Below are 19,026 nucleotides of genomic sequence, written 5' to 3'. Positions count from 1 at the left end.
AAAAAAAAGGGTCATATTCTTATGACTCATAAGAATTGATGAGAGAAGTCGACTTTATAGTTGGAAGGGTATTTTTGAATTTAAAAAAACCACCCGTGACTCTAATTTGATCGAAACTATAGCAATTTAGCATGCATGTATAGATCTGAGGTGAGGGGCCCGTAAAATTAATTCGTCTATGCAGGCGGCCTGTTTGGGCGTTGGCGTTGCTAATGGGGGGGGGGGGGGCTGGCAAGCTCGTTTTTATGGCCACGCGGTAGACTGTAGAGTAAACTCCGTGCTAATTACTCCAGAGCGTGGCCATAGAATAGGGCTAGCCCCGCCCCCCCCCGCCCCCCCCCCCCCGCCCCCATCGGATATTGAAAAAATACATGCATCAAATCAAAATTATATTTTTGGATTTTCCGCACAAAACGGGTCTTAGTCATGTTGGGTCGTCAACAAATTATACTCACGTCACAACTTTTGTCCGCGTGTTCTTGCAAAATGAGCGGGAGAAATTTCCCTTTTTTGTTTACGTTCCGCCCTCTATCCAGCGCGGGCGCTGCCGCTTGAGGGCGCAAGTGCAACGCAACATGCTTCATTCATTCATATCGGCGTATTTACAACTAGGCTAGATTTGTTAATGTTTGTTCATTTTGAAAAGAAAAAACTCGGTAAATTCGCTCACCAAAAATGATATGCGAACCTGAAGACGACGACTACAGTTCTGATGAGGACGAAGATTATTTACCATCAGGTAAAATTCAGGTGCAATAAATTAAAAGCAAACAACAAAGAAAGAACGCAGTGGCTATTGTTACGGCAGCCGTAACGCATTTCCCATTTTCTATCGTTACGGTAGACTGCAACCTGGCAACTTTTATAAAAAAAAACATGACAAGAAAATATAAAATTAGAAGGAAAAAAGTGAATTTGAACTTTATGAAATTCGGACTTTATTTCCCTTTTAAAAAAAATCCTCCAAAGCCTCAGGTTAGAAAAGGAAAAAAATTCGAGTGCAAAACTGAAATTCGAACCCGCAACCTCGCGGTGCAAAATCCTACCCTCTATCGGCTGAGCTGGCGCACTGCTCGACAAAACGTGGGGAAACAAATAATTATATACCTGCGTGCGTATCAAAAAAAATCGTAGAGGGCGCTAAACAACGAGTGCCGTAACGATAGCCACTTCGAAGAAAGAAAGAGTGAGCCTGTTTCATCTTTTTTTAAATGTAATGTTTTGATTGATGTCTTGATTCTTATGCAAATTTGATTATTATTAAATTTTTTACTGTAACACTTACAGTGTCAGTGTAAATTAATCACTTTATCAATCCGTCTTTGGCGCATGCATTGTTAGATGATGTACGAACATGACGAAATATATATAAATAAATAATAAAACTGCCCGATTAGGCAATTAGGCCCAAAAAAAATATATAGGATTAGGCCTATTCGGTCTCTGGTCAGACCAAAGTTCCGGAATTGACGCGGCCACGCAGCTTTTTTTTTTTTTTTTGCTTTTTTTTTTTTTCTTCAAGACAGACAAGGTGGGGTACTACTATTTTGTTTTTCGCAGTGGCTATTGATTGTTACGGCAGCCGTAACGTATTTCCCATTTTCTATCGTTACGGTAGACTGCAACTTTTATAAAAACATGACAAGAAAATATAAAATTAGAAGGAAAAGAGTGAATTTGAACGTTATGAAATTCGGACTTTATTTCCCTTTTAAAAAAAAATCCTCCAAAGCCTCGGGTTAGAAAAGGACAAAAATTCGAGTGCAAAACTGAGATTCGAACTCGCAACCTCGCGGTGCAAAATCCTACCCTCTATCGACTGAGCTGTCGCACTGCTCGCTAAAATGTGTGGAAACAAATAATTATATACCTGCGTGCGTATCAAAAAAGTATCGTAGAGGGCGCTAAACAACGACTGCCGTAACGATAGCCACTTCGTTTGTTTTTTTGGTGTCCTCGTGTACATTGGTGTCCTCCCTAATTTGCCTTGGGGCTTTCGATCATTTGCCTTGGTGCAATTTCCCATTGCTTGGTGCTCTTTGGTAAAAAAAAATGAGGAGGTGCGGAAATAGAGGGCGCTGTTGGAGCTACCGCGGAACATTTTGGAAAAAAAAAGATCGACGCGCATGATTAAAATCGACGCGCGCGCTGACCAGAGACCGACTTATTTTTTGTTTCGCCTTATGGTCGTGGTGGCAGGTAGACCCGTGAATGTGGCTATACATAGCTACGCTTCAATCAAAACACTCTATTGGGATCCACAGTTACTGTGATTGAGTCACCGTTCTAGCGGAATTTCGGCTACATTTGACAGAATATTTGCATACAAAAATGAGTTGTACAGAAAATCCAGCAGAGTATTTTTTTTGGGCAGAATTATGTAGATGATGGACAATGAAAAAGATTAGAGAAATATGGGCACATTTGGTTTGAGAAGCCTTCGTTTTTTGAAAGATCCCTGAAACAAACCCTTACACAATGGATCAGCAATATATACTGGGTGATTGGCAGACTTTCGAAGTGGATTTAGCAGAATTTTATATGGTATTACGGTCATCCTGCCATGTAAGACTGTTAGTCGGTTAGTCGGGTACCCACTGGTGGGTTTTCTACCGTTTTGCGCATGCGGAACTCGGGGTACCAGATTGTCATGCCTGTCTTTGATTTTCTGATCATTTTGAAAACATTCGTTGTGACAAAGTTGTGCCATATTTTACTTCGAATTTCTTGACAATGACAGATCCAACACTTGCATAAATTCACAGGAAGCCTAACAAGTAAGTGATTTACCTATTGGCAAAATTATATGTGGTTATATGTAGCGGATAAAAAGATATCATGATTTCGCTTGTATTTATGCGAGGAAGCGCGTGGCGTTGTATACAACGCCACGTTCATGGGTCTAGGTGGTGGGTTAGCTTTGTTAGGTTGGATCGACTCCGTTGTGTTCATATTTTTAACGCATGGAATTGGAAGAAGCTGAAATTTTGTTTACAAATTCCTTTTGTCCAGAATTATGCATACGCCTGGGTTAGAGAAGATAAAATGTTCTTGGGCGACGTGTTTACCAAAAATTATCGCAGACCCAGGCTTTTGTTGAAAACATCCTGCACAAACTTCTCGTGCATGTCGTGTGAAGACTTACATACTGTACATGCTGAAGCCCTGCATGTAATGGCAGAGAAAGTGTGTGTTGCAGTAGTAGAGGACTTATGCGCAAGTGCGTATCATACGCATAAGTTGTGCTGAGAATGTTTTTGACAAAAGCGTAAGGTAAATATATGAGGAAAAAAAGGGGTTATAAATGTTTTCGGTATGGTAGTTGAATTAATAACCTGGACGTCAGTCAAAATACGATGAAGACATCGTCTATGCAAGGAAGACATCGTCTAACCTGGGCTATGCACTAGACCTGCTCACGAGGTGCCTTCTAATTCTAGACTGAGTAATTTGGGCCGGCCTTCTGTACTTATCATCTTTTTAACATTTGGACATAGTCCCAATGTACAGGACAAACATGGTAAGTGTGTAGTTTACGACACCTCTTTTTTTACGCAGTGGCTATCGTTACGACAGCTGTAGTGCAATTTTCAAATACTATCGTTACGGCATTGTCATGATTGTAAAAATACATTGCAAAAGTATCAGATTTATAACTAACTGCCCATCCAACCAGAGCGCATCAGTAGCTTGATTGGTACAGACCTTAGCTCAATGAGCTGATCTATATCTCATGAAAAAATGGTTTTAGGAAATCGGCCCAACAATTTTTTGAGAAATCAGAGTATTTATCAATACCAGCATTGGATTTTCAGCTTGACAAAATGTACTTTTTAACAGTTTACATTTGCACACTAGATATGTGCCCATAAGTAACTGCATGCATGCATTAACGCTACGGAAAAATATTTCTCTTTGTCAGGAGAGGCAAGTGAAGGAGAATCTGAAGATGATGATGTAGAAGAGGAGGAAGGGTGTGAAGGTGGTGAGGTCAAGGTTCAACAGAAGTCAAAGGTCAAGAAGGGCAGAAGTAAGAGGAAACGAAGACAAACCCCAGAAATAAAGAGGTACAGAATTGTAGCTTCGAAATCGCTTATTTTCTTTGTTGACTTATCTCATCCCTTCCTATCTCTGCTAATCAATTATTTTCTCCACTTAGTGAATTTCTGTACTTAAAAGCCCCAGTCTTAAGATTAGTACATGTCTGCCCTCACAGGAGCAGAACAGGAGGCATCCAACTTCCGGAGAAGGAGGGCACAGAGGGACCCGCCCATGAGAAAGATGCGGAGGAGGCAGTTGGGACCTTGTTCAAGGAGGAGGAGTTGAGAGCGGCCGAGATGAGGAAAGAAGAGAAGCAGAAGCAGAAAGCTGATGATCTTTGGAGTAGCTTCATGAAGGATGTTGGCCAGAAACCCAAGGCCAAGATGCAGTCATCTGGCCGAGACAGCTCCAGCTCATCGGGGGCAGCATCAAAGCAGGTACTGAACCAGACTAAATTGAATATTCATGAAGATTTTATTTCAAAAGAGCGATACATGTATATCCATTAAAAAAATATGAGAACGTTGCACAGTAATGAAAAGTTATAGAATATACAACAGTATATTACCGGAGCTGTGTCTAAACTACATTTTTCACTTTATTGTTCTCTTAAATTGTGTGTAAAGGCACATACATGCAGGATCATTTGAATTTATCCCAAAAGTACTGGTTTGCTGGTTTGGCACGTTAGTTCGCACAACAAATTTTAATTTTGAATGTGCACAAAGCCATAGCAATGTCTCTCCTAGTGGTCCCCCAACTCTCCCTTCATTACCGTTGAGGGGGTACTTGTGGTCGGATTCCATACTGTGTTTAAATTTTACTGCCCTATTTTGCTCCATCCCCAATCGAGGTAGTTTCCCTATTGGGGTACAAGTCTGGATAGGTTTCAACCCCAAATGGGATACTTTTTAACTTTTTATTTGGAACTTTTTTTTCTTCCCCATAAAAAAAGATGACTTCAGGGACGAATGGCCGGGAAACAAAACCGGAGAAAAATGAGACGACCAGCTCAGCGGTCAAAAAGACGGTGACGGTCACCAAAGTCTTTGACTTTGCAGGCGAGGAGGTCAAGTGAGTGAAATTTGATTTCTTGATATTGCATTGGGGGGGGGGGGGGGGGGGGGGGGGGGGAAGTATAGGAAGTGCAGTCATGTGACTGTTTAAAGTTTCGAACTCATTTTGGATGACACAAATGTGCATTGCACATGCGCTAAGCTTTCCAAAACATTTTTTTTTGCCAATGAGTTTGAATCGGAAATTATTGCTTGGAAAATATACATGTATGCTCAGCAAATATCAGCAGACAACCAGTCACATGCAGTCATAATAATAGTAATAATAATCATATACAGTGTGTATCATAAAAATGCAAACAACATATAACTGAATGCCAGACGTACAGTGTGTAACCAACATAGATAATGTAGGTATGGTTTGAAAGATACGCCTTTCCACTGTAAAATGAGACATCAAACGTCCAAATCTGATAATTTTTAACAGAGTGATGAGTAATTTTCCAAGAGAGGTCAAATTGACCTCAATATAAACATTGTGTTTAGCGAGTAAACACAATTCTGAACACTTTCTTGCTGTATACCTTTAACAATCCTTACAAGTAATTAAAACCTGAAAAAAACTTTTAAAAAAGAGAAATTGCTACAAAATAATAATATTAATACAAACATAATTACATTAAAACCTGGGAACGAAACAAATTAAATAGCAAGATAAGCTCAATTTACACAAAACCATTACAGCAGTAAACTTAAGCCCATTTATAAATTATAAAAAAATAATTTTGGGCTGGCAAAAGGTCACATTTCTTTAATCTTTGATTAAGGAAGGTTTGTCGGGATGTTTCTGAAGGTTCGTTTTGACAAATCCAATAAGACATTTTTGAAGATGTTACTCACAAATTAGTGACATCTCAGTGATCTCACTGCTAAGCTAGCAGCTTCTTCAGGCCTACAAACTGACATCTTTGATCAACTCATCCCCACCATTCCCTCTATGACATGTCATCTTGGTTAGTTTTGTCACACACAAAAATGGACAAGGATGAAAAATACATGTCTTTGCATGAAAAGATTCCTCAATTTATAGTGTTTCTAGAATTGCTTACTTACTGACAAATGTTGTGATCTACCGGTAACATGTCCCAATTTCCGTCATCAGTTTGAAGCATTGCCATAAAATCTTGTGATTTTTTTTATCACTGATTCCATAAATTTTTTCCAAAAAAATTTATCAATTTATTGAGTTTTGTGGGTGATGGGTATTATAGGAACCTGTAAACTCCTTAGTGATGGGTGTGAGGGTGCATTGGGAGATTTAGACACATTTTTAGACATATCAATGTTTTGAAAGTTAAATAATCAAATAAATCTGATTTAAATAAAAAAAATCTGATTTAAATCAAATAAATCTGATTAATTTTTTTTTTTTTAAATCAAACAAATCGCCAACCCTGATCCACACACAGACAATTAGGCAATTAGGCTACCTTTGTCCCAATTCCGAAAATTTAAAACTTAGTCCCATGATCAGTTTGACCTCTCTTGAAAAATTACTCATAACTCTGTCAACAAGATTTGGACACTTGATGTCTCATTTTAAAGTGGAAAGTCGTATCTCTCAAACCATACCTACATTATCTACAGTATGTTGGTTACACATTCTACATCTGGCATTCCATTATATTTTGTTTGCATTTGTTTTTTATGCACACTGTAATTTGTTGCGCAAGTTGCACTGTTATATTACGCACAGTGAAACTTTCTTGAAATGTTGCGCAGCGTGAAATGTTGCGCAAGTTCAGAGTTATTCAATAAACTGTAGTGCAAACGGTTGTACCATTGAGTAAAGTTTCGTGAAATCAGCTGAAGACTTTTTGGCAATTTCAGTGTTGATCTGAATGCTTAAAAAGCCCAATTCAACATCTCAGAGAGTTCCAGATTGCTTTAGTCACTACTCCTAATTGGAAAAGCATTCCCAATCGGGCTTAGTAAGGGTCCAGTGACCAGTTACCGGGAGCTTCTGCGAAAAGAATTTGCTAAACCAAGGAAATGTCTGCTGTCCAAAAACTGGGCTTTTGTCTACCTCCCTAATTGGCTAAACAACATATTCATCTTAGAATGACTCTGAAATTTGGCTCTTGATGCACATCCTGCGTCACCGACGATCGCACGCTGATGAGCATCTGCACTTTTAGATCCATTATAAAATTTATTAAAATGATGCTAAGAAACTCTTCCTTGAAATACTTCATTCTTTGACAGAGTAACCACGGAAGTCTCTGCAGATTCCAAGGAGGCCAAGGAGCTCTTGCAGCCGAGTCCGCCCACTAAAGACGCAGCAGCAGTCGCTGGAGTGGCTCCCCAGTCCACCTCATCAACTGGGTAAGCCGAAGCCATGGGGTCAGGGGAAAGAGGCATTGCTAGCCCACACTCGATCAATAGACCATCATCATGTTGCGGCCATCTTGATTTTTTTCCAATGTAACCAAAGCGAGGCTTGAAGGAAAAACAGTCTGGTTCCTTATTGCACAAAAAACATTAACATTCAGTAATGTTATTGGATACAGGGAATGTGACTGAAATGGTGGCAGCATGATAAAGGTCTATACATTCTACCCTACTCAGTTGTTATGGTTTTTCCTTCCACCCATGAAGTCCTGTGTGTCCCTTGTCCAGTAACCTGGGGGGGGGGGGGGGGGGGGGGGGGTACGCACCCCTCTAAATTAGAAAAGGCCCACATTGTTAAACTATAATTTTTTATTTGTGGGCGTAAATTGACCAACCTTTTAGTTTCACAACTGTCTCCTAACAGTTTTTTTTTTCTGGCTGAAAAAGCCACTGCATGTACATTGTATCCAAAATTAATTAAATAATGAAAATATTGTTATCACCTTACAATTCAAACGTGACTGTGAGTATCTGTAGATGTTGACCAAAAATTAAATGTACTGGACACTGCTTTCTTAACTTCTGTTTATATAATCTAAAACGATATGTAAATGTTTTTTTAATGTAGTTTTGATGGGTTTTATTATTAATTTATACTTGATGAAAACAACTGAATGAAAAGAGTTTTACTACAAACAAATCGTACCAAACAAATCAAAACAAAAATTGTTTAATATTTTTCAGTTCCAAAAGGCCCGGTGGTGGGTTGAGCAGCGTGCTGGGTTTGATCAACAAGAAACCCAAGATTAGTGTTCTTGAGAAATCTCGCCTGGACTGGAACAACTTCACGACAAAACAGGGCATTACTGATGAATTGAAGCTACACAACAAAGGCAAAGAGGGGTGAGCATCAAGGGGTATAGGGAGGGGGTGAAGGGGTGAGGGTGGGTTTGCAAGGGGTGTAAGGTACACGTGTGTAAGGGTGAAGGGAGGGTGAGGATTGGGAGGGGGTTATGGGTGAAGGGGGTAACAGGTTTAGGGCAGTTGAGGGTAGCAAGGTGAATGAGGGGTGTAGTTTGGGAAGGGTGTGTTGGGAGGGCACGGGATGGAGTGTAAGGTATGAAGGGTTGGTAAGGGGTGTGATGTGGGCAAGGGGTGAAGGATATGTTTAGGGATTATATGGGTAGGCTAGGGTGTATGATGGGTAAGTGGCATGGGCCTGATAAAGGGTCTGTGGTGGTAAGAGTCGGAGGCTTGGTTACCTTTTATGGGGATGGTAAGGGTGTCAGGTTGGTAAGGATGCAAAAGGAGTATGGGATGTAGGGTGCATAAGGTGGGTAAAGGGTGTAAAGGAGAGTAAGACCTGTGTTTTGAGGTGGGTTAGTACTGCAGGATTGGTAACGTGTTGGTGAGTAATCGGTGATTTGTTAACATCTTGTGGTTTTCCCCCGGCAGTTATATTGAAAAACAGAAGTTTCTAGCGCAGGCAGACCAGCGACAGTACGAGAAAGAAAGAGATGTACGGATGGGTTTGGACAAAAGGTGACACCATACTACAGCACTGCAAGGCATCATGATTCCTATGGGGCAAGGATTCCAGTTGATCAGAGAGGACATATTTCCCCGAAATGCTCCTTTTTGGGGGTAGTGGGCACCACTACACCAACATTTCCTAGATTTGTGTATTACCTGCAGCCATTAACCGTTATCAAGGATAAAAAGGAAAATTGTGATGATAATTTGCTCTTTTTAAATATTTTTCCTTCCACGTAAAATCCTGTAACTTAAAATCCTGTAAACTGAAATTCACTCTGTATATCATTGAACTCTGTGATTATTTTAACAGTTAAAATGCATCATGAATGAAATATTTCTTCATAGGTGTCTTCATAGGTGTCGTGACAAGTGGGGATCCTGCCCCCCTCTGGAAAAGCAACCACAAAGGGGGGGGGGGGAGGAAGGGAAAAAAGAGGCGCAAAGTCATTGCTTTAAATTTAATGGGTTGGGCGGGGGTGGCAAATGTCCCTGCCCTCCCTCGAAAAATGATAAATCGAGAATGTACTTGATAAAGTACAGGGATTTGGGGGGGGGGGGGGGGGATGTGCTTTTCCCCCCTCTAGGAAAATCCTGGCGATGCCCATGTACTGTTTTCATAAAAACGATGAATATGCATGCTCCTATACAGGTCTAATTAACATGGCAGTAGTTTCAAAGGTAATGTACTTAATAAAATGATCTGTCAAGATATTGTAAAGGATGTAAACTAAACAGCTAGGTGCTGTGAGAACTTCATAGTGAATTGATGCAAGAAGAGTTTTTTTGGGGGACAGGGCTTTATATTCCTTCAAAAGTCGTTCAGAAAAGAAAATTGATTTTTTTTTTAAAGCACTTGTGTACCAACTTTGAACTTAGAATATTCATAGTGAATTTGTTATAAAGGGGTAGGATGTAAGAATCAAAATTGGGTTTTTGTCCTTCACTGACATATGAACACTGTATATTCAGTGTGTTACCTCCCGAGTGAAACTGGAAAAAAAGTCACTCGGGTATACTCGTATAACCTTCACAAAAAAAACGTTTGGTGTCATTATTTATGGTCTGAAATTTGAAAAGATCAGTGTAAGGAAGTTGGGCACAAACGTGAGTTATTGAACAAATTCCAGAATGTCCCAGTTGAACCAGTAAGGATTTCATTTCACAGCTATTTCAGTGTCGAGCAAGAACTTCACAACTATTAGTAATTAGATATACAATTATTGAATTCAACTACATGTATCAATGAACGTTATTGTCCAAACTAAAATGTTTTAGTTTCTGGATATGGGGGCGTCCTTCAAAGGGACGATGTTGCATTTGTTCCCGAGCTTATATTGGTTAATAGGGGGAGGATATAATACTACTTTTAACGGTTGTGAGGTGGTGATTAAATGAACACTATACATAGTATGTAATTCGTGCCGCTTTGTCTTTTTTCATGTTCATTTTCGGTCTTTATCTTCGAAAATATCTGCTGTGGCGCGCGCCTGCATGCTACGATTTTACTTTTCAAATACTGCTGCCAACTGCTTGCTGACTGAATTGACCTACAAATCAACGAAATGAGACGACCTAATGTTGCGATTCGAGCAGAATTTTTGTCAAAAGCAAACATATGAGTATTGTACTTGTACCCCTAACACATCGCATCCCCTTTTTGCAACGATTTGAAAGAAACGTATCCCCCCAACAAAAAAGGAAAAAAACTTCACGGCATAATATCCTCTCAAATTGGCCGAAAACACTTTACAGAATTGGTGTGTAGGGTTCAAATTTAAGAACCTTTTAATAATGTAATGACATAATTACTCGAGTTATGTAAGTTAATTAAGGTTTCACTTCGGTAAACTTTTCACCACGGTAAACTTTACAAAGTTGAAATTAAAGATGACAGACTCAGATGACAGAAGGGGTGAAGCTCGCCATAATGCGCAACAAAGGACAAACGTGCGATGTATACTTTTCAGCATCTAGAAGATGGAGAATATTAAAACCATCTTACGCCGTCAGCCAGTTAGCCTTGGATTCGAGAAAGTTATAGAGACGTTCGAAGGTAAGAAATAACCCAAAGCCTATAGATTTACTTTGTTGTGAATACGAAGTTGTGAAGCGAAGATGTCAAGTGTAGTGGTAGTCTACGCGAGCAGATTCGGCGATGATGCAAAACAAGACTGCGTCTTGACCTCTATATTCTGAGCTGACCGATCAGCGGGCGTCTTCTATCGGGTCTTCTGTCTGTAACGCGGCGTTGTATTACAAAAATAGTCAGCCAAAATTGACCAATAAACAGCTTAGTCCTCATTTCTGATCGAAATGACGTCACAATTTCCAAAGTCGACTCTGATTGGCTGGCACCCGGGGAGTCGCATTAAAAGTGCGTTGGCGGACAGATGTTGGTTTCGGAGAGGGTTATACGCAGACTAGTCCAAGCATGGTCCAAGGGATCCAGAACCAACTTTTCGGGGGGCCAAGAGGGCTTGAGTATATTTAAAGTAAGAGCATTTTATAATTAACACCATAGGACAAAGGGCGGTGGTAATTTTCATGGCAATGACAGTTGCCGACCCGTTACAAAGTTAATAGAGAAATCTGTTTTCGAAGTGCGCATCAATGATCTCTAGTTTTAAAATGCGCCCCAAAATAAGGGAAAGATTTTCTGACCAGTCTTGAAGTTAGGTATGTGAGTACGATAATAACGGTCACGAGAATTTGTCAACTTTAAATAAATTCTTAAATAGACATTCAGAGATATATATTTTGAAGTGCACAATGAATTATTTGCAAATGCACCCAAAAGTGAGAAAAAAAGATCTGACAAACTTGTATGGTTGGAAATAAGAATGGTTTATCAGAACATTTCAACTTTAAAAAGATCTTAAATGTTAACTTGGGATTTTCCGAGATTATTTTGTTGCTCCTGGCGCGTTAGGGAACAGTCGGCCGATTTTGTACCAAATTTTCGACGCTGCCGTTTTTTTTTTTACTTGTTCACAAGGTCCAACAGCAAGCATTATTAAGGTAAAAGTATCAGTATTTTACTGAATGAATTTGAAGTTTGTCAAGAAAGAAGTTTGGCAACACTACATGAGGAACGGTCGAGGGAAACTAACGTCAAAGCATTTGAGGCGCACTAGTGCAGTCTGCATCTGCTGCCTGACGATCGTCTCTGATCGATCTTGAGGGCGCTATAGCATGTCCCGAGGCCTGTCATCAACATGGCGAGCGTACTGCTGCAGTTTTCTTCCGGAAACAGCGTTTCTGACCCGAATGCTCGGTCAGTTTTAATTCTTGGTCAGTTACCACACCTCAAGTCAATTGATTTTGAACCTGTAAGGACCAAGTTGGAGCCCAGGGTGAATGCAGAGGTGGGTTTAAATAAGCGAGATTTTTCTGTGATGAAGTTTTCGGCAACCGGCCGGTAAACGCGTTGTATGTTGGTTGGGAGCGTAGGTGGGGTAGGCGGGGTTGGAAATGGGGCGGGGTGGAGGGGGGGGGGCAGAAAAATTGCAGCTTGGGAAGGGAGAACTCTTCCTGTACCTCTTTACCAGGGTAAAAGTGTAGAATGCTATCAAGTGTTCCTACGTTTCCTGCTTTTTCCTCGTTTTGGAAAGATTCCCATCTGCCCATATCTGGCCATAACCTGTGCACAAAGTGACGAACCCTATGGTCTGAAAATGTCCAAATATTAGGGGTATAGTAGTATTTTTTGATTGGTTTCTAGCTGCATTTTACAGCCATCATTTCTTATTTCAATTTAGTGACGATGAAGGCACAAAGGTCTGCTCATTGGTATCGCAAGAGCCCTGAACTCAAAGATGGCATTGGTGCAGATGATCTATTATAAAACAGGTGCCTAATGTTAAGCCAATCTTATTATCTATCTTTTTTCCCCCCTGACAGACATTCAAAGCTGCTGTTGAGAGCCTGCGTCCGTCACCGACTGATTCTGTACCTCTCTGGGTGAACAATGCCACGGTGGCTGCCCTGCCGCTCAAGGCTAGCCGACACAATGCCCCATCACGAGCCCATGCCGTCACCAAACTTGTCAAGAGCTACCTGCCTGGTCTGAGCAAGGAGTGCATAGTGGTGGGTCAACAGAAACGATTTAATAACCCCCCCCACCCCCCCCCCACCCCCCTGTTCCTGGACACTGACAACTCTATTTAATTGATTTAGAATGGCTATCCACTGGCAGTCTTTTAATGCATCTGGTCTACATAATGGGCGGGATTCAGCTCATATGCTGGCGTTATGGGGTGATCCTATACAATAGCACTGCCCGGCGCACAAGAGATAGTCCGTCAGCGAGTCAGTTAGTGAAATAGGCACAAACAGGACACTAGGCTGACCTCAAGCTGTGGGACTCATGTCCTCATTCTAACTAGTGTAGACTTTATACAAATCAATCAACACGTTTGCAAGTGATCAATTATTTATAGAAAAAATCTCGGAAAGCATCAGTGCATCAAACCGGTGAAGGGAAGTACATAATATTAAAACTTAGCATCACCTTGATGCAAATTCCATTGAAAATTTTGAAAGTTTACTAAAAAAAGAAAGAAATATACCTCAAGAACTGAAAACTATGTCTCATTGTAGAGAATTCATCATTGAGTTTTATTTTATGGTAGGCACTTAATAATCTAACATTAAACAAAAATATTAATAAATCCTTACTTACGTGTACGCTAGCTTATAAGTGTTGTACATTTTACATTGAACGTTCGCAGAAATTAACACATTTATTTCATTATTTTCCAATCCACATTCTGCAGGTTGTATGTGAGCGTAGCACTGTGTTTGCATCTGGGTGCGCCATTGCCAGGGCCTTCCCCATTTTCTCGCGCAAGGCCGGCTACAAGTCGGCCGGCCCTCGCGTGGTGACCGTCGAGTTCATCCTTGTCGGGGAGAACAGGGACAAGGGATTGACTGAGGAGGACATCAAGACCCTGGCAGTGACTGCCGATGCTGTCAGGCATGCAGCGCGCATCGTAGACACGCCATGCAATGAAATGAATACTGATCACTTCCTACGGGTGAGATACGGGAACAGCGTCAGTTGTTGTACATTCTGCTTACCCTGTAGACAAATCAAGGCACGTAATCACTGTACTACATGGAGGCCCCCTTCAATGGAGAAACTATTGTGCATGCTATTGTACAAAGCCCCATGATTATCTGGACAATAGCTAGCACAATGCTTTTGCCATTGAAGGGGGCCTCCATGATAGACTTGATAGCGTGTCAGGATTGGTCTATAGACAAGTGATTGCGCCAAAACATGATGAAAAACTCCTTTCACATTCTCATAAAATTTAGAAACAATTTGCGTGGAATAGTTCTTATATTCATTGGAAAATACTTTCCCATTATTCTTACAAATTACTTTTAAACATGTTCCTTGTAAATTAAAATACACAATTTTTTTAGGGCGATTCTCCCCTACCAATAAAATGTCCCTAACCCCACCCCTTTGCCTTTTGTTATCATGATGTCAAATAGTATTAAAAAGTTGTAACACAATAAATATTCCTCTTGAAGGGAAAACAAAAATTGGGGAGGAGAGGAGGTGTTGTGTTGATTGGGGTATCTTAAATGTTACATATAGGTTTATTAAACATTCCCTATTTGATAGATGCTTTCCCCCTCAAGGAGCAATGTCCAACTAGTTTTGAAATTGATGCATATCTTTTGTTTTTCCTTGAAGGAGGTGCAGAGGGTCGGGGGAGAGCTGGGGATCGAACCACTCATCATACGGGGCGAGGAGTTACAGAAACGAGGCTTTGGAGGTAAGATTCTGCATAAATGCGTGAAAGTTGCACTTGAATAAATTTGGGTCCTAAAATTTGCAGGGCTTTATTGTCAGATGCCACTTTTTTTGTTGACGGTAACGTTTTTGTCAATGACGGTTCATTGTTCCCATCCTTTTAGCAGGTTAAAGCCTTTGACAGGTAACATACTAAGGCCTACTGCAAAATACTATAGCTGCCCATAATGTTGACATAGCGCACAAACTGGAACTGCAAACAACTTTGAATGGCGCGGCACGCTGTTAAATGTAAAACTTGATCAGAAAGTTTTGAATATACAAATATTCAGTCAAAAGCAGTTTCGAAAAATCAAATACTAATTTATTCGGAAATGGATATCCCTAGAAATTTCATTTGTTTCTTACGCAGTAGTGGATTTTTAAGGATTCAGAAAGTAAACAGAGTGTTAAGATTGATAAATGTATAATGAAACTGTCATGATCCGTCTGTTCCTGCATCGCTGTGTGTATTTCATCTTTGGCCAGGTATCTATGGTGTGGGTAAGGCTGCAGCCAATCCACCAGCCATGGCTGTGCTGAGTCACAAACCAGACTCAGCAACGCAGACTATCGCTTGGGTCGGGAAAGGCATCGTCTACGACACTGGAGGCCTGTCAATCAAAGGCAAGGTGAGAGCATGGGTGTGGTATTGGCAGGGTATAAAGTGTGGTGTATGGTATCGGATGTGGTATCAATCGTGCTATTGTGTGTGGCTAAGACATAGTATTGGGCTTGGTATTGGGTGTGGTATTTGTCATGGTATCAGGTGTGGCCACAGGTATGGTGTATGGCATGGTATTGTGCTTGGTGTTGGGTATGGTACTTGTCATGGTATCAGGAAAATGAATAATAAAGATGCTCTGATAGAGAAATAATGTATATAAAGGTGCACTGAAAAATTAAAAAATGTATTAAAATGTACTTAACAAAACTATGATTCACTGCTGATAAGCAGGTCTCGCACCTTTAATAGAATCTTTTTGTTTTTGTTTTTGTGAATATATTGAGTTGATTGATTGATTGACCGACTAATTGATTGAGTCTGTTATTTCATAGACGGCAATGCCAGGGATGAAGAGAGATTGTGGAGGTGCAGCTGGGGTGCTGGGAGCATTTGCATCTGCCGTCAAAATGGTAAGTCTCCATTTCAAGGTTTCAAGGTTTCTTTTAACATCTTGACTTGTGATGACTTTTGATGACATATGTTTGACCTGTGATGCCTTGAGATGACTAGTGATGACTTGTGATGACTTGTGATGACTTGTGATTGACTTGTGATTGACTTGTGATGACTTACTGACTTGTGGCAGACGTGATAACAACCCTGGATGTGGTTGGTCTTCAGAAATATTTTTAGTCCTTCTTTTCAATTTTCCGTCAGGGTTTTAAGGAGAATCTCCATGCCATATTCTGTCTGGCTGAGAATTCCGTGGGCCCCCTTTCAGCACGGCCTGATGACATCCATATTCTGTACTCGGGCAGGTAACTGCATTATTAGTTTTTTTATGAATTCCATTATTATTCATTATTTATGAATTCCATGTTTGTGAAGCTTATATCTAAACGTAGAAAAAAAAAAACAAGAGTTGTGTCTCAAAAACTAGTGAAAAAAACCTATTCATCTGCACCTCGGTGTTAATCAGTTTAAAAAGAATTATAAGATTGCTTCCAACAGTACTCCCTAACTCCCTCCAGGCAGATTGATCAAAATCACGCCTTATAAACGACCTCATCTAAAGCACGGAACATTCAGTTGAAATGAAAGATATCCATTCAGTGCCTCTGACTGAATCAGTTAAATTGAAGAGACACAAACTAGAAACTAGATGGTGACACTCAGTCAACGCATCTTCTGTTTAAAAAGTATCTTATCTTGTGTTTTAAAAATTTGTTAACAGCCTTTTTCTTAATTTGTTGCTCTTTTTTTCTAGGTCAGTTGAAATCAATAACACGGATGCAGAAGGACGCTTAGTTCTTGGTGATGGGGTGAGTCCAGTATTCTGTCTGTGAGCCGAACTGCTCAAACAGTTGTTAAAAATAAACAAAATGGCATGAGCAAAAAGCTTTGGAGTAAAGTTTTGCCCTCACAATTGGTTATGAAGCATCGTCTACTGGTCAGGCAGAGTCCATATTTCAAGTTGGATAAATTTTCAGAGGGGATGAAATATGATAAAAATAATTCTTATAATTTTGTTTGTGGTTTAGGTAGCGTATGCAGCGAAAGATCTCAAGGCAGATATCATACTGGATATGGCCACACTGACCGGTGCCCAAGGCATATCAACGGGGAAATACCACGCTGGACTGCTGACCAATAGCGAAGAGTGGGAGGAGGCTGCTGCCAAAGCTGGTCAGTCATTGGTCCATTTCAAACAGACACAACATTTAAAAACAGCTTGTTGCTTAAAAGGAAAAAAAACCACTTGTAACTTGTGTATTTTTGTGAGTCCAAGCCACACCGTGCACATTTTCCTCAGGTAAGCTGAATGAAATATTAAGATTTCTTTTCTCAAAATTTCCTGTCAATGTCTTTGAACACTTATAAGTGTAATAATTTGTAGGAAATTAAGAATTTCTTCTCTTGTCAAATGAACCACAAAATGCAACTTTAATTGTGAACTTTTGCTCAGTATCGGAAACCAGACTTCCATCTATATCCTCTTGAACAGCAACATTTGGGAGTAAAGCAACATAGGGCTAGATAGCTGAAGTAGTATGGCATCCTGGAGTTCTTGAGTCGCTTTTCCAAATTTCACTTCAGTCAATTCTTTCTTCAACAAAATATAAAACCCTGTTCTTAATTTCAACCCTTTTTTTGTTCCTGGTTTGTTCTGGATACAGGGAGGAGCAGTGGGGATCTGGTGTTTCCTCTTGTGTACTGCCCAGAGCTTCACTTCTGTGAGTTTGGCAGTGTTGTCGCCGACATGAAAAACTCGGTCATGGTAAAGCAAATCTATCATTTAAAAAATAAGAGCAACTTTAGACTTCAGTAGGACATCTCAATTTCATTTTTTATGCAAACAGTCAACCTAATCAAAACATCAACATTGTCAAACAATTTTTCATTGCATTTCCACATTTGCAGATTTGATTTGTTGGAAGTCTGCTGTAATTTTTAAAACCGCAATTAATACTAAAGATTGTATTTTTGACCAATTTTGTTTTTGAAATCCTGCAAAAATGGGTGGCAGGTTAGCGTAGCGGTACTTTCCTTGCCTTGCAGTGCTGTGGCCGGGGTTCGATTCCTGCCTGGGCCAATATCTGGATTGGGTTATTACTTGATTCCAAGGGTTTTCTTCTTGATTCCGTGGGTTTTCCTCAGAATATTCTTCTGGCGTTTCCTCCCACATCAAAAAACTGTATTTCCATCACATTGTCTTCAATTTACTGGGCCCCATCAGAGACCAGTAGATTCCACTGAATGGGCTAACCAGTTGAAATAGGAAATAAATAAAAACTAGCAGCATTTGAAATGCAAGGTTTTCTTGTCTAGCAGGATCGTGGCAATGCACAGAGTTCTTGTGCGGGATTGTTCATCGGATCTCACATTGGATTTGATTATCCAGGCACTTGGATCCACGTTGACATGGCTGCCCCCTCGCACAGTGTAAGTAACATGATATGGGCCCAATTTCCTAGAGCTGCTTAAGCAGAAAATTTGCTTAAGCACGAACAAACATTGCTTAGTAAAATTAGGTTACCGGCCAAAACTCCACGTGATGTACATTGCTTGTGACTGGTATTTAGCTGTTGTTTACTTAGCATAACAATCGCATGGAGTTTTGGCCGGTAACTGATTTTATTAAGCAAGACGTTTTTGTGCTTAAGCAAATTTTGTGCTTAAGCAGCTCTATGAAATTGGCCCAGCCTACTGTTTCTAAACAAAATAACCTAGAAGTGTGCATTTGATTGTGAAATTGTTTTTTTAGGCGGGAACTGTTCATTTGTCAAATTTCAGAGGTTTATGCGCGACCATTGGATAGGTAACACTATAACAATAGCATAATCATGAAATACACGTTCCGGTACTTTTTTGCCTTCCTTGTTATTCAGGGAGAGAGAGCGACAGGCTTCGGAGTGGCCCTCTTGGTTGCACTCTTCGGCCGTGCTTCCCACTCCGCCCTTCTCCAGTCGGTCTCGCCGCTGGGCCAGAAGCTGTCCAACGAAGATGAGCTGGTGGAGAACGCAAGCAAGAAGATACGACTCGTGTAGACAACAAAATGTCACAAAAAA

The 19,026-nt window shown here is 40.4% G+C and overlaps 2 protein-coding genes across 3 annotated transcripts; both read left to right on the top strand.

Moving 5' to 3' along the window:
* The first annotated feature begins 569 nt into the window (after positions 1–569).
* Positions 570–9,255, top strand: LOC119739344 (craniofacial development protein 1-like). The gene is made up of 7 exons (XM_038214240.1): positions 570–739; positions 3,923–4,067; positions 4,217–4,478; positions 4,997–5,115; positions 7,323–7,442; positions 8,193–8,351; positions 8,904–9,255. The coding sequence occupies exons 1-7, from the start codon at positions 676–678 to the stop codon at positions 8,992–8,994; spliced, it is 960 nt and encodes a 319-aa protein (XP_038070168.1). The 5' UTR covers positions 570–675; the 3' UTR covers positions 8,995–9,255.
* Positions 9,256–12,163: 2,908 nt separating this feature from the next.
* Positions 12,164–19,026, top strand: LOC119739425 (probable aminopeptidase NPEPL1). Of its 2 annotated transcripts, none has more exons than XM_038214373.1 (12): positions 12,164–12,349; positions 12,885–13,070; positions 13,760–14,020; positions 14,692–14,773; positions 15,280–15,422; positions 15,850–15,927; positions 16,175–16,275; positions 16,725–16,779; positions 16,999–17,143; positions 17,635–17,735; positions 18,290–18,400; positions 18,847–19,026. In XM_038214373.1, the coding sequence occupies exons 1-12, from the start codon at positions 12,200–12,202 to the stop codon at positions 19,003–19,005; spliced, it is 1,572 nt and encodes a 523-aa protein (XP_038070301.1). In that variant the 5' UTR covers positions 12,164–12,199; the 3' UTR covers positions 19,006–19,026. The 2 variants fall into 2 exon arrangements, with proteins under 2 accessions (XP_038070301.1, XP_038070300.1); XM_038214372.1 differs by having other exon boundaries at positions 18,287–18,400.

This window comes from Patiria miniata, unplaced genomic scaffold, assembly GCF_015706575.1.
Source record: "Patiria miniata isolate m_02_andy unplaced genomic scaffold, ASM1570657v1 HiC_scaffold_30, whole genome shotgun sequence".
Taxonomy (NCBI): Eukaryota; Metazoa; Echinodermata; class Asteroidea; order Valvatida; family Asterinidae; genus Patiria; species Patiria miniata.
Note: the sequence above shows the minus strand (reverse complement) of the source record. Positions and strands in the feature narration are given on the sequence as shown.